Source organism: Lolium perenne, chromosome 5 (assembly GCF_019359855.2).
Source record: "Lolium perenne isolate Kyuss_39 chromosome 5, Kyuss_2.0, whole genome shotgun sequence".
In the NCBI taxonomy this organism is placed as follows: Eukaryota; Viridiplantae; Streptophyta; class Magnoliopsida; order Poales; family Poaceae; genus Lolium; species Lolium perenne.
Window position 1 is genome coordinate 213166679 of NC_067248.2, and position 14933 is coordinate 213181611.

General features: G+C 46.8%; 1 protein-coding gene across 2 annotated transcripts; it reads right to left on the bottom strand.

Annotated features, from left to right (window-relative positions):
* Positions 1-4239: 4239 nt before the first annotated feature.
* On the bottom strand, positions 4240-8857 carry LOC127301860 (probable protein phosphatase 2C 69). Of its 2 annotated transcripts, none has more exons than XM_051332142.2 (9): positions 8466-8857; positions 7846-8017; positions 7287-7440; positions 7194-7224; positions 6487-6594; positions 6135-6260; positions 5819-6048; positions 4861-5063; positions 4240-4745 (listed from the first exon to the last, which is right to left on the bottom strand). In XM_051332142.2, the coding sequence occupies exons 1-9, from the start codon at positions 8673-8675 to the stop codon at positions 4702-4704; spliced, it is 1278 nt and encodes a 425-aa protein (XP_051188102.1). In that variant the 5' UTR covers positions 8676-8857; the 3' UTR covers positions 4240-4701. The 2 variants fall into 2 exon arrangements, with proteins under 2 accessions (XP_051188102.1, XP_051188101.1); XM_051332141.2 differs by having other exon boundaries at positions 7161-7224; positions 8466-8855.
* Between the last annotated feature and the right edge of the window lie 6076 nt (positions 8858-14933).

Consider the following 14933-nt stretch of genomic DNA (forward strand, 5'->3'; position numbering starts at 1 on the left):
TTTGATCGAGGTGTAAAAGCCTGTAAGATGAAGAGGGTAATAAGCACTCCGGTAAGCAAGAAGTGAAGGCGTAGTGCTAAGAGCAAGCTGAGATGGAGTGAGAAATGTTTGACGCGATTTCCTATAGGGACACGTTTGACGCGATGATCCAAGAAACTGTCAACGCTGCTTGATGAAATTTTGGTTCTTGGACAGCGCTATGGCCTATGATCGTTTGGTCACTTATTCTAGGAGGCGACCCCACCCATTCTTTTCCCGGATCCTCTAAACTGCATGTTTTCACTTGCCTTATTCACACTTCCAGGTTTATTTTTGGTATGTGACTATTTCTTAGCCGTCTGAGAACTAATTTTATTGTCATCAAATTGCAGTTGCAACCCATGAAGTAAATTTAATGATTCAGAGAATTTTTCTAAATTCTAGTTGCAACTGAAAAAAAAAAACTCAGTTGCAACCTACCTTGCAACTCATTGCACAAATCATGATGCAATCAAACAATGTAGGATCTGACTAAGCACAAACTTATGAGAACTAGCAAATCCCTTATTTTTGCCTATATGACCAGTGAAATATTGCATTTCGAGTCAAAGTTTAGCTCACTTGACCTACAAGACAACTAAAGCTATATCTGCCAATCTACATGTACATGCATAAGAAATGACCAGGAATAACTTACTGAACTAATAATAACATGACAACTGTTCCCCTACATTCTAAATTCGTAAAATTTGACAAAATGTATGTGAAAATATCAAACATTCCAATAGGAAATGCCTATAGCACGAAAATATAATTTATCATGATTTTAATACTTCGTAGTACAATATTGATTAGATACAGTAGATTTTTTTATGTGTTGGTCAAACCTCTTAATTGACTTTGACCGAACCTAAAACACAAGATAATTTAAAATGGAGAGAGTAGTACTATAGTAACTTTTTTCAACCGGCTGTCTTAACTCTTCGGATCAATTAAGCTACGTACGTACTAGTAGTAGCTTTCCTTTATAAGGGGCCAATTGAGCTCGACCCTTGACCAAACAAACTATAAGCCACTTACTGTAAATAAAAAACAAGAGCCACTTCGGATCTACAGTAGACTGCCGCAATCTGGGATGATACGCTATCATTTCGTGATAATTCGAAATGGCCCACGCTAATCGGTACAGCTCGATCGGTGTCGCGTTTAATGGGGTTCCGTATACCTTGACGTGTACATGCACCTGTAGCTCCATACGGACCATCATAACGCAATGCCCCCAGCCGAAAGCAATACCACATGATCAACACGTACCAACCAACGAAAGTGTCACAAGTACATAAGTGATTTGCACTAATCTTTTTCATTAGTTCTGGGTTTTGTTTTGCTTGTGTTGTTCAGTACATGAAGTTTTAACAAAAGAATCAGGACTGAAGGTCTCAATTTCAAGCCATGGGCGCAATTTATCCTCTTGATCGAAAACTTCTGAATGACCGGTCCACATATTACTTGTCTTCCCGTGACACGTGAGGATGCCCAAAGCCCCAAACATATAAGTGATTTACACAAACCCTTTCTAAGTGCAGTTCCTCCAAAAAAAATTGAAAATAAAGAACAAGAAAGACAAGCGCTGCACTGTCAAGATCCGATCATTGGTGCTACTGTTGATTAACCAGACACGCAGCATGCAGGGAGGAGGAGGTAGAGGCGTAGAGCCCAGAGCGCCCCTGCAATCAGAGTCCATCCAGGGGTATATGCCACTGTAGGGATATTTAGCGAGAGCTGAACAGAAGCAGCTCACATGCATGCATGCGTGCACGGTTAAGACTGATGCTTTCCTCCGGATTTGCGTTTGATTGATCGGGACAAGAATGGTATCCGATCCGCCGGTGGGGGCCGTCCCCTTTTGGGTCCTTCTCCATGTCCTTGCTCCCCGGCTAGCTTTCGACAACCTTCTTATCACAATCACAGGTAGTAGAATAAGTACATAACATAACATCGCCAATAAAGCTATGTGCCGTACTATGGTCGTTTCTGATGTACGTATCGAAAAGGAGCGAGAGCTGTGACGCACTTCACCTCCTTGATTATGTTTACTTCAGTAGTTTAGCATGCAATGATTTTCCACAGAGATTTTCTCTACTGGGATCTGGATTTGCCGTGTCAGGCTCTTCGATCCGAACAAGCAGCGGAGCGATCCACACGTGGCGTGCAGGGTTTTCGCCGGAGTGGCCAGCTCATGAGCACACTCGGCCGGCTCCACCATCTCATCAGTCATGGCTCTTTGCAGCACTGTATCAATTCCTAGTGTCGTCTTGTAATTGTAATTCTGTCTTCTATGAAAATATGACTAGTAGGCTTTGGCGCGGCGGCACGCCGCGCCCGTGAGGCATTTTTTGTGTATATTTAAAAATGCACTAAATATCCGCATTTATCCGTTTGCTCTAAATGGCATAAATGTGAGGTAAATATATATTAAATTGTCAAAGTTTTTTTGTGTGGGAGGATATGTGTCTAAAAATTACTGAGAGAGAGGGGAAAAAACCGCCACGCCCGTGGTGGCATTTTTTATTTTTGTTTTAAATACACTAAATGTCTGCATTCGCCTATTTGCTTTAAATGGTGTGAATGTTTGAGAAATATATTAAATTGTCGAACTTCTTCTTTTTGTCGAAAGGTGCGTCAAGAAATTACCGCGAGAGTGGGGAAAAACCGCCGCGCCCGTGGTGGCATTTACTTTAGTTTTGTTTTAAATAACTAAATATCCGTATTTGGTTGTTTGCTCCTAAACTATGCAAATGTTTTAAAAAATATAATAAATTGTTGAACTTCTTTTTTTTATCGGAAGCTGCGTCGAGAAATTACTGCGAGAGAGGGGAAAAAACAGCCGCTCCCGTGGCGGCATTTTTTGGGTTTTTTAAAATGCACTAAATATCCGCATTTGACTGATGTGTGTAAAATATTTTTTTTAATTTCTTATTTTTGTCGAAAGTTCCGTTGAAAAATTACCGCGAGAGAGTGTGAAAAAATTGGCACTGTTATGCTGTGTGTGCTGTTCATATCACAGTGTATGGTGACCGGCACTGTAGACAGGTACTGTTCATCCACCGGCACTGTTCATTACCACTGTTCACCGTGGGTACTGTTCATCACCTGTTTTCTGTAGCAGCATGCTTCCGTGTTGTGGTTTAATTGGGAAAAAATAGCACATGAACAGTGCTAACTGACCCTAAGCTGCTCACAGCGCGGCTCGGGACCCGGTCGGCGCGTTATAGGACCCGGTCGGCGCGGTTGAGTGGTTGTAGTAGTGATTGATGTATTAGGGTTAAATAAACATGAACCCGATCTATGTATGCATGTAACTGCACTATCTGCTTTCAGCACTATATTATCGATCCTTAGTTAAGAACTATATATGTATTGAGCATTATCCTTAATTAGTACCTATATATATGTATAACTCTAATATTTTGATCATGTATTGAGCATTATTCTTAATTACTTGTAAGTCTTTGCAGAAACTTGTAAGTCTTTGCAGAAACTAGCTTCGTTGTGTTTATAGCATTAGAATAACTTGTAAGTCTTTGCAGAAACTATGGAAAGAGACCTAGAACAAGAATACCTTGTCGAGGAGATTATCCGTGATGATGACGATATCACCTCTATACGCCTTAGCTAGCGTAAGCTCGAGAAAAACCAATATCTAGTGTCGCATTCAAAGTTTGAACAGGACCGAGCCGAGCCGATCGAGCTTATAGCACCTAACCAGATGATCGATCTACAGATGCAGGGCACCAGGACGTACCAGTAGCACCGTCTAATTTGTTGGTATACTCGTAGTATAATTCCGGGTTTATAAGCCGAGCTCAGGAGTCCCCCATCCATGTCAGGTGTCGTGTGCAAATCCCAGTAGGTGAGCTGTTGTTTTGGCTGGGGCTGTAGCATGCGGTAGTTGCCCAGTCTTTGTGCTTGGTCATTGGCATTCTGGCTTTGACACCTTGATCTGCTTCAGAAGAGACACAGATGGACTTGCCAAGTGACAGTGTCTCAGAAGAGTTGTCAATCTCCCCATGATTCGTTATTTGTATTCGGGTCCCTCATCCGCTCAGCCCATTCCGCTCCCGCCGTCCTTCCCCGCTCCAGCGGCATCCTCCTAAAACATGGTCCTCCCGCCCTTCCGCTAACCTTTCTTCTAGTTCTAGCTCTACCAACCGGACGTTCTCCCCACGGTCACAACGCGCCACTTCTTACTCACCCATAGAAAAAATCAATTTGTCTTAGGAGTACCTTCATTTATAGACTGTTAAACCAACTTCACATTACATGGTTGTAATCAATCAATGACTAATAATCTAGGACAGAAATTATCTCTTATGATATTGTGGAAAAGAATGCACACATAGCTTCAGGCATTCAAACAATAGCTAAACATTTCCTTTTTCTCAACCAACGTAATTGAACTGATCTACAAAAGAATATTAGTGATCCTTTAGACCCACTATACAATCGAGCTATTCTAACGTCGACTATGCTTTTCTCATTTCGACGACATGCATTTATCTATGTCGGTCCAACTGATCAATGAATCTCCCGCCTACTTGTCAAGAATACTTTCTATTGCTTGACTATAATGGTCAATTTATAAAAAAGAATTGAGTGGTCAACTGACTAGCGATCCTGGTAACGAAAAAATGAATATTTATCAAAGAATGGTTTCAGCAATTAGGCCCCTCCCACGTGACTGAAGGCATCTGCCGCCGATGGATCTGAACAGACAAATAAGCAACAAAGAACAAGTTAGCAGTTTATACAAAGTAGAAATAAATATCTAGGTACTGGTAAACACACTGTATTTTAGATAACCAATGAGATCATCAATACCTATTGGACGTCGTTTACCCTCCATTGCCTCCTTCTTTTCATGACAGCTTCGGCAGAGGAAAGGACCTTGCCAACCTTGCATTTTTTCGTGTTGCAGTGGGTTAGCATGTATGGAAATCCCCTGACCATATGCCAGTCTTAACTGGCAAATTGCACAGCTGGAGGGTTCAAACATGCGCTGAAGCGCGTATCCTGTAGTAAGCCTGCAGTTAAGGAACAAGAGAAACATAAATCAAGATTAGGTTTACAAGCAGGTGGGAACTTGAAGAGTTCTTGCATGTTACACGTAAAAACATGCTCTTTTCATGATGCCCATTATATGTTTTTTAGGACATGCTACTGATAAATCCTGGTAAATGTGATTAATGCTACAGTATACTACTCAGACATCAACCATGTCTTGCTGGTCTTAAAAACATCCATCAATATGTAAATGAACAGAGCAAAGAAGAGAATCCGATGAAGTGGGAATTGGAAGAGGAATGAACAGACACATTGAACATGCAAAGGAACATAAATGGGGTGATGGCTGACACCATCAATCAGCAGTACCAACTCCTTCAGCAGTAAGAAAGTTCTGCTTGTTGCCCATATGAGACAATCAAATACAAAGCAACTAAAATCAAAGACTGATAATCCTACATTAGCCGAAAATGTCTTTCATTAACATCTGTTCTGTTAGAAATTGACAGTGGTATGTTACTCATCAAGACATCATTGTCGCATTGAGACAGTGATGATTAACTAAAAATATGATTTGCCTGAACTATTACTTGTTAGTTTCAAGTTGATTTATATCTACTAATGTACATATCTGTACAGCACAATGGAAACCCTGATACTGTACATTTAAACATTTAAATAATATTTCCTTAGAATTAGTACAGAGCTCCTAGCTAGTTCAGCAGTGTCCCAGGTGAAAAAAAATAAAGGCCTAGAAGGTTGGTTATAAGAATACCTTTTCGAGAGCATCGCCGATCCATCCTCAAACAGTTCTTCCACCACATCTGGCTCAGCGTATTCTGTATCTGTTTTAAAAGACATATCTGGATGTTTTCTACAGAACATTTTATTTACAATCTTCCCCTGCCACTTTGTTGGAGGACTAGGAGCTAGTTTTTCCGGAGGTAGTATGTCAACCACAATGCAGGTAGTATCATCTCTTAGTCCTCGAGGTAGGATTGCCTCCTACAGATAAGGAGAAAGTATATCACGAAATGAGGGGGTAGAAGTTTGAGTCGATCAACCAATGGAAATGATAGTAAAATAGTTACATTAACAATTCGATTGGCAGCTATATCGGATGGGTATCCACGAGAACATTCAAGAGCCATTTCAAAACTCAGATCATCCCAAACGCCATCACTTGCAATAATAATTCTGCCTCCAGCATTAGATAGCTGTAACAAAAAAAGTTCAAATAGAAAATCAAAATAGTGTTACAGTGAACTGAGGTGTGCAGTGGTCTGACGTAAAAGAAGATCATATCATGAACTAATTATAGAGGCCATCTTGAATAAATATAAAAATCAATGTAGTATCTGCTGACGAATAGCCACTCACACACACATATTCAAACAAAAAATAAGAGATATGAAGAGGAAAAGTATTCTTGTAAGAGTAAACCTTCACTTGCTTCACATGAGGAACAGGAATGATACATTCACCAACATCTATGTCCCCGATTGATCTAGATAGGCACAGGCCACCTGGCCAGCATCTTAAAGGACCAACCTGAAAAGGGAAACATAAATGTATAGTACAGGGAAGATTGTAGCAAGCAAACAAATACTCCCTCCGGTCAGATAAAATTGACGCGGGGGTACAGAGGGAGTATCCTACTTATATGTACCTATGTTCCGTCAACTAAAAATGCACAGAGGGAGTAGATTACACCATACTATCCAATAACAGAGTGAATTAAACACAATAAGTCAGGTAGAGATGCATGGACTTACAATAGTGGGAGATACCCTAAAAAAATACAGTAATGGAGATAACATGAACATTCTATAAATCAAACAAATCTGGATTGCAAATACACTACAATTTTACATACATAGCAAAGCAATTGATCAATTGTACACAATAAACAGAGAATAATTCATCACAAACAAAACTGAGAATGATAACCATATCACAAGAAAAAGTCGAAGCCGTGCACCCAAAAATAGGAACTACGTTATGACTGGAAGAATCAAATGATAAGCTGAGACACTGTTTGATAGGAAGTTAACCATGCATCTACACTGCGTATCCCAAATCAAGAGCACATCAGATTCAAAACGGAAGAGACGGACCTCTGGACCACCAACAACATTCAGTTGCCCAACCTTGCTTCCACATGCAGTGACGCGTTCTACCCTGTAAATAGCCAGGTTATAAATTGCACATCTCTCAATAAATAACTTCAATGCAGAACTTACTCATCTCTGTTGGAGTCAAAGCGATGATCAGCTGACAAATGGTATAGCGAACCATCAGCGGACTCTAGTATGCAGCGTGAATCGCCAACTGATGCCACAGTTACAACCCACTCGTCTATGATCACAAATGTCACAGTTGTACCAGAAGTTTCAGCTGAAACAGGGAAAGGAATGTTTCAGAAAATAAGAATGGCACCACTCAACTTTACAGGTGTCAAAAGGGCAGACAAAAGCACAATTTGCACAATGCAACTACATTTTAGCATTACAACTGACTGATGAACACATCTGATGGTGCAACATCTAACTGAACCAACTGTAATTGACAACAAAAGGTTCATACAGCTTTACTTCGTCCCTAAATAAACAAATGCTAAGACCCTGCTTAGAGTACACGAACTCCACAGGAAACAGTTCGATTCCTGCAAGCATCAGGAAAATACTCCAAGTTCAAATGAGGTAGCACCAAGCAGTAACAGCATGTGCCTACTGGGATAAAAACTTGCCATCATCAATCAACATGGTAAACAAGGATAAGTATAGAGGCATGATAATATACCTACTGCTTGCAGATCTTTATCCGTCTTGACAAACGCGGCGACAAGCGAGCGTGGAAGCACCTTAAGCCACTCGTCCCTGGTGAGGCCCGAAGGAGTAGCGCGCAGGACATTGCTGAGCAGATTCTTCTTTGCGTAAATGGCCGCTCCCGATCCGTTGTGCCCATCGAACAGCTACCGACAAGATATAACACAGTGATCGGTGATCAATCAGCGGGAACAAGTGAACAACAACACGTACTCCCCATTAAGATAGTAGCAGTCGGACACTAAATTGGTTGGTTAATTAATTAGTCAATTAATTGGCGCTGGTCAACGTGGCGATGAAATTAAGAGACGACGACATGTTTAAACTCGATCTAGTTCTAGCCTTGATCATCAGTTGGATGGAGTAGAAGAAAAATTGTAAACCCAGGCAGGAGGTGTGCCGAACGCGCGCGGGCAGCAGAGAGAAACGTGGAGGGCGGGCGTCAATCATCATGCGGAGGAGTGGTAGAGGACAAGAGGAGTGGGCCCCACGTCCCCGGCCGGCCGCCCGGCGCGCGATTTCCGGGCAGGCGATTGTAGAACGCTGTGGACGTGAACAGGGTAGGGGTAGAGGGGGCAGGGTGCAATGCGGTACCGCGAAGACGGAGAAGGAGGTGGAGGGGTCGCCGGCGACGCGGTGCGCGGCCTCGGCGAGGAGCAGCGTGAAGTCCTCGCCCTTGCGGCTGCGCGCCGCCTCCCCGCAGAGCACGTCGGGGCGCTCCATGCGCTCGCTCGTCACCTCCCGCCGCAGCAGCACGCCCAGCGGCACCGTCGCCGCCGCCGCCGCCTCCGCCGCCATCGCCATGGCCTCCGCCAAAAACCCTCCCTCGAGTGCGCCGCTAGATTAGCAACTCCCCAACGCCACGCCACGCCCGGAATGGAAAGAGCGGAGGATAATTCCACGCGGTGAGTGGACTGCGCGTGATCGTGGGCGCCACGCGGGGGCCGGCGTGGGCGACCCGGCGAGGCGATCGGGAGGAGGCGCGGCGCAACTGACTGGGGAGAGGGAGATCGCTGGGCTGGGCTGGGCTGGGGAAGTAACGATTTTATCGTGAGGTGGAACAAAAACGAAACGCGCAATGCGGGGCTGATTCGTTGTGATCCCTGTTTTGCGCGTGGCGATTTTCTGCTGCCTGTTCTTCCAGTCCAGGTGGCTGGGTGCATGTGAGCTGGATGCGGTGGGGCCTGGTTCGAGATGGAGGCACGGACAGGTGGGGCTCGCGGCGGCGGCGGCTGAGAACCCGAGAGGAGGAGGGAGGGCCGGCCCGGCCGGCCGGTGGTGTCGTTTGTTTGTTCGGGCCCTGACGGATATGATATGGTGGCGTGCGTTTGACGGGGTCGGGCGCACGACTACACGTGCGGAGCGGCGCCGGCGGCAGGGAAGTGGTGCTCGCCAGCGCCACCTTTTCATTTCACCGGATGGTGGGCCGGAGGTAAGCACATCTTGACCGGCCCAACAACAAATCAGATAATATGACGGCGTCGAATCGAGCAATTAGGGGAGGCGTTTCTTCGTACCGCGTTCCAAATAAAAATTCAAATAGTTCACGTTCAAAATAAATCGTTCGTTCTCGCTAAAGTTGACACGATCAAAGTAATCGCGATCATACTACAGACGGGTGGTGCAAGCTAAACATAAATTAGAAGAAGGGGTTCGGTGACACCGATGACGCATGCTGAGTTCATTTCTCGCTCATTTCTCGTTCATTTTGAGCTTGCTATAGCAATGCACCAGCACGAAAGGCCTACCCTTCCGAGTTTTTCCAGTACATCCCCATGGGGGCGTCGAACTAATAAAAGGAAGCGAAATCAGATCGTGATTAAACGAGGCGCTAAACTTTTGGTAGAAAGAGGCGTGCTGTATCATCGATATTCGTGCCGCTGTCGCCTCTGCTCTCGAGATCGCTATGGTACCCATGGAACATGTTCACTGACGCCTTGGTGATGGCCCAGCGCATCGACATTGACTTTTGGATCCTCTTAATTATCATCGTGCGGTCACCCAATACTTTCCGTACTTTGGTTGGCGCCGATGACCGAGGCATGTCTCACCGTCGCCCACGACTCGCAGAGACATTCATCCTCCAAAACCTTCCACTTGGGGCCTCATGTGCCCGAGGCCGCCTTCTTCTTCATCTTCTTCCTCATGCCGGCCGCTTCAACCTCCACGAGATCCTCTGCGTCCTACGCGGCATCCTCGTCCTCTTCGTTGCCGCCCTCTTCGTTATCATTGTCGTGGTCCTCCACCCCCTCTTCCTCCTTCCCGAACGAACCACCGGTGCCCTCGAATTCGAGCGCACCCCTGTGGCCAGCGAACGGGGCGCCGTCCGCACCGGGGCCTGGCTGGCTGTCGGGGGGAAGACCCCGGGTAGGGCAATAGACAAGGAGCAGCAGGCTCCAGGCCGGCTGGCCCGCGGCAAAGGCCGGCTGAGGAGCAGCCGGCTGGAGCCGTGGCCGGCTGGCTCTAAGTCTTAGTCGGCCTAGCTACGGTCGTCTGCGCTGTGGCTGGGCCGGCTTCTACAAGCCATATCCGACTGGGATCTTATACCCCTGGCCGACTCGAGGCTGGCGAGCCTTGCAGGAGAAGGAGCTGGGTAGGTGATCCGGGTTCAAAGGTCCACGCTGACCTCACCTTCCGTAAAGTAAGGGGCACTGTAGAGCAATAGTTCCCCTCACTCGACAGGCCATCATGGCTCACGCCGATCCGTACGGCTACAGGACATGATGGCGACAGAGACATTTCCACTCCATACCGCTGACTCCTGCAGGCGGATGGGATAGGCCACTACGCCTCAACGGCTCCTGACGTCAACGCCTCGGGAAGGAGCGGAAGCCGGAGCCGGCCAAGCCGGCCACTAGGTTTTAGGGACTTCTATGTAAAGTGACAGCGCCTATATAAGCTGCACTACCCCCCTCGTGCGGGATCATTCCATATTCATTCTAGTCTTAGAGCTGCCCTGTGAGAGAGATCATCGTCTTCCTTAGCCTCCCAGGAGCAGCCGGATACAGCTCAAGGAGCACCATTGTACTGTGATACATCTTATACACTCATAGCAGGAGTAGAGGTGTTACCTCCATCGGAGGGCCTCGAACCTGGGTACGTCGCCGTGTCGCTCGTGCCCATACCCGCATCCGGATACCACCGTAGACCCGGCAGGAACCACCTTCTTTAGCCATCCTATGGCATATGCCGTGACGATACCACGACACTGGCACTGGAGCGATGGGTCGTATGTCGGGGAGTAGAACACGGCGTTGGGATTGAAGCCGCCATGAGGCAGCGCATCATCGTACCGCGCGAAAAGTTCGATGTTACACAACCGGGAGTGGCAGAAGGGCCCTCGTTGAAGAAACCGGGTATCGACGGGAACATCGCTCCCGGAATGTACACGACGGATGATGTACTCCATGGGCTCGCGGTGGAAGCAGTGGCACACACGGCCAACATGTCCTTCTGCTGTGCACACACCACCTTCGTCTTCTCGAGCTCCACCACCCGCCGTCCCCTCCGCTCCGTCGTCGACAGCTTGCACGGCAGGCAGTCCTGCTCCCACATTTCTTCGATCCAGCATTCCTGCTTCTTCCTCGCCGCTGGCGCCTTCCGCGGCTTTGCAAAGGGCGCCTTCGGCCCTTTCGCCGCTGCTACATTGCCCGGCGGTTTGGTGGCCGCTTTCCTGGCAATTTTTTTGGGGTGTGTCGGCAGCGCCATGGATGGGAAGAGTAGCGGCGACGGGAGGGAGAAATGAATCGGCGGGAGAGGTGGTGAAATCTTTTCGGAGGGAAGAAATGTGCGGCTGGAGGGCAAGTTGTGGCGGGAGAGGCGCGATGTGGTGGGAGGGGTGGAATTTTTATGTGTCGCTGACGCGCCGGCCCTGCGTCTCCCCGTCTCGCTTTTCGCTGTGTCCGGCGCGCCCATAGCGTCCCCTGTAGACCGGGGACGGGCTCGGGGCGCCGGACACCGTATTGGGCCACGTCGGAGGGAAAGAGTCTTTGGGAGACGCGGCTGGGAAGGAAAATGTCCCTCAAATACCTTGTAGGGACGCTTTGGGGACGCGGCTAGAGATAAAGGTCTAGTTTTGGGCCGCTTAGGTCATACTCCCTCTGATCCCTTTTTTCAGTTGACTCGGATTTAGGAGTACCATGGACACAAAACTGGATGTGGCCCGTCCTTGTTTGTTTAGGTCGGGGCAACCTGACGCATAAGAAAGAAAAAAATCGCCCACGATCATGAACGGCGTTGTGAGTAATGCGGCGCCGGCTTCCCACGGTGCGCGTCGTCATTTGCCATGCACTATTACATCCCAAAATGGCCAAGGGCCAGACCACGCTGGCGGCGGCGGAGAAGCTGGAGGGGACTGGGGTGCATCCGCCCGTGGCCAACGCTTGGGAGGACAACAACAATCTCAATGACACGTCCGACGTGAGCGACGAGAAGTGGACTCTGCTCGCATTGTTCCTCACCGCCAAATGTGAGGAGGCCGCTCATGGCTGATGAGCGGCAAGCCGCCATAGAATTGAGGGTGGCCATGCGCAATGCCGCTCTAGGGCCCTTGGCGGCAGACCCCAAATTTAATTATACTTCGAATGAGTCGTTATTGACGTGTTGGTCCATTTACGTGTTGGATGTAGATGGGCTGCAGCCAAGTAAGGCAGTCTAGCCTACAATTCCTGAAATCTCAAGGTCCATGACGTTGGAAGCTTGGGGACAGCCTTGAGGGACAAACTTTAGTCCCACATTGCTAGTTGAGAGGGAGTTGAAGTGGTTTATAAGGGCTGCTATTCTAGTTCTTCCAAGTGAGTGAAAATAGAAGGAGCCTCGCGCACTCCTCCTCCTCCGCCCGCCCCGCCTCGCCCCATCACACACGCACCGTCATGTTTCGTGACTCAAGTTTGAGTTCGAGACACACTCAAGGAAGCCTAAAAAATTTCTTGGTGCACCAACTGAGTTGGGTACGTGTCGACCTGCATGTGCATGCTCGCAACGTCTCTCTGGCTTCCTACGTGTGGCAACGCGGTCGGGTCAGCTACTCTCTAGGCTTTCCCATCCTGGCTACTGCGTGCACAGCCATCCTGGAGAGCAGGCCTCCAAAACCCCGTGCGTCGAGATCCTGCACCGGGAGGCGGGTGATAAGGTTTTTGGGGAGCGTCTCGGCGCGACTGCTCGCTGTTGTTCGCGTTCTTCTGCGCTAGTTCGACTACTTCCTCGATGAATCCGACTACACCATGGGCGACATCGATTCCCATGGTGGTGGTGGTGCTGGTGCGACCTTCTCGGTCCCAATGTACGTGCTTTTCCTCTCCTATCTTGCACTGCTACTTATTCCATGTTCAGATCTGATGCATGTTCTTAGTCTGATGTGTGGCGAGATTGACCACAATTCGAGTACTACTGTCATTGGCTGCCTCACACGGTCTTCTCGTTTATCAAATGGACGTTTAGATGGCTTTCCTAAATGGAGAGTCGGACGAGGAAATTTACATGGAACAACTTGATTGTTTCATACTAGAAAATCAAGAAAGAAAGGTGTGTAAATTAAAGAAATCTGAGTATGGTCTCAAACAAGCTCCCAAACAATGGCATGAGAAGTTTGAAAGAACTTGGACATATGTGGGCTTTGTTGTTAATGAAGTCAACAAATGTATGTACTACCGCCATGGTGGGGGTGAGGGAGTTGTCTTATGTTTGTATGTGGATGACATACTAATTTTTGGGACAAGTCTCAAAGTGATTGAGGAGGTCAAAACCTTCTTATCTCAGTGTTTTGAGATGAAAGATCTTGGAGAAGCTGATGTTATATTAAACATCAAGTTATTGGGAGATGGGAATAGTGGGATTACACTTATGCAATCTCGTTATGTTGAAAAGGTGTTGAGCAGATTTGGCTATGCTGATTGCAAATCTTCTCCCACACCTTATGATCCTAGTGTCTTGCTTTGAAAAAATGAAAAGGCAACTAGAGATCAATTGAGATACTCTCAAATCATTGGTTCACTCATGTATTTAGCTTGCGCTACGAGGCCTGATATCTCGTTGGGTGTATGCAAACTTAGACGGTTTGTGGCCAACCTGGGAGATGATCATTGGCATGATCTTGAGAGAGTAATGCGCTATCTAAGGGGAACCATGAGTTATGGAATTCATTATACCGGGTATTCAAGAGGACTTGAAGGGTATAGTGACTCCAATTGGTTTCAGATGCTAAAATGAAGGCCAAGTGGATATGTTTTCACTCTTGGTGGTGGCGCTGTTTCCTGGAAATTTTGCAAGCATACCATCTTAACGAGGTCAACTATGTAAGCAGAACTCACAATATTAGATACAGCTAATGTCGAAGCGGAATGGCTTCGTGAGTTCTTGATGGACCTTCCTATGGTTGAAAACCAATACCGGCTATCCTCATGAACTGTGATAATCAAACTGTGATTATCAAAGTGAAAAGTTCTAAGGATAATATGAAACGTTCCAAACATGTCAAGAGGAGATTGGACTCTGTCAGAAAACTGAAAAACTCCAGAGTAATAGTATTGGATTATGTCCAAAGTGCTGAGAATCTAGCAGATCCTTTAACAAAAGGACTATCAAGAAACATGATAGACCTTGCATCGAGGGAGATGAGTTTGAGACCCACGTGAGTTGCCGAGGGGGTAACCCAACCTATGTGATCGGAGATCCCGTGAACTAGGACCTAGGAAAACAAACCGGAGCAACTGAGTTGAGAGAAAAAAAAATATATATATACTCCCACTCCGCTGCAGATGCAAAATACTCTCATAGTTACTGTAAGGCAGATTGACAATGTCTTAATGTGTTATGTGCGACTCGTGATGAGCAAAGATGATGTCCTACATGGTGATCTTTAAAGAACACACCTATGTAAGTGACACTGCTGGTCACAGTGTGGGAGATTTGGGTGAATCTCTAGTAAGCTCATGAAGGGCCAAGGAGTATGACTTATAAGCTCCACCCGAGAGGAAGACTATGGTATCCTAGTACCGTGCCGATATTGAGTGAAACTTGTTGCACAAGGCTGACAATTCAAGGCATAATCCATTATTTAGTTGT

Coding starts and splice junctions, on each gene's coding strand:
- LOC127301860 (XM_051332141.2), bottom strand. CDS start 8,675: ATGGCGATGGCGGCGGAGGCGGCGGCGGCGGCGACGGTGCCGCTGGGC. Junction 7,441..7,845: donor TAAAGATCTGCAAGCAGTAG/GTATATTATCAT, acceptor TCCCTGTTTCAG/CTGAAACTTCTGGTACAACT. Junction 6,049..6,134: donor CTGCCAATCGAATTGTTAAT/GTAACTATTTTA, acceptor CCTTATCTGTAG/GAGGCAATCCTACCTCGAGG.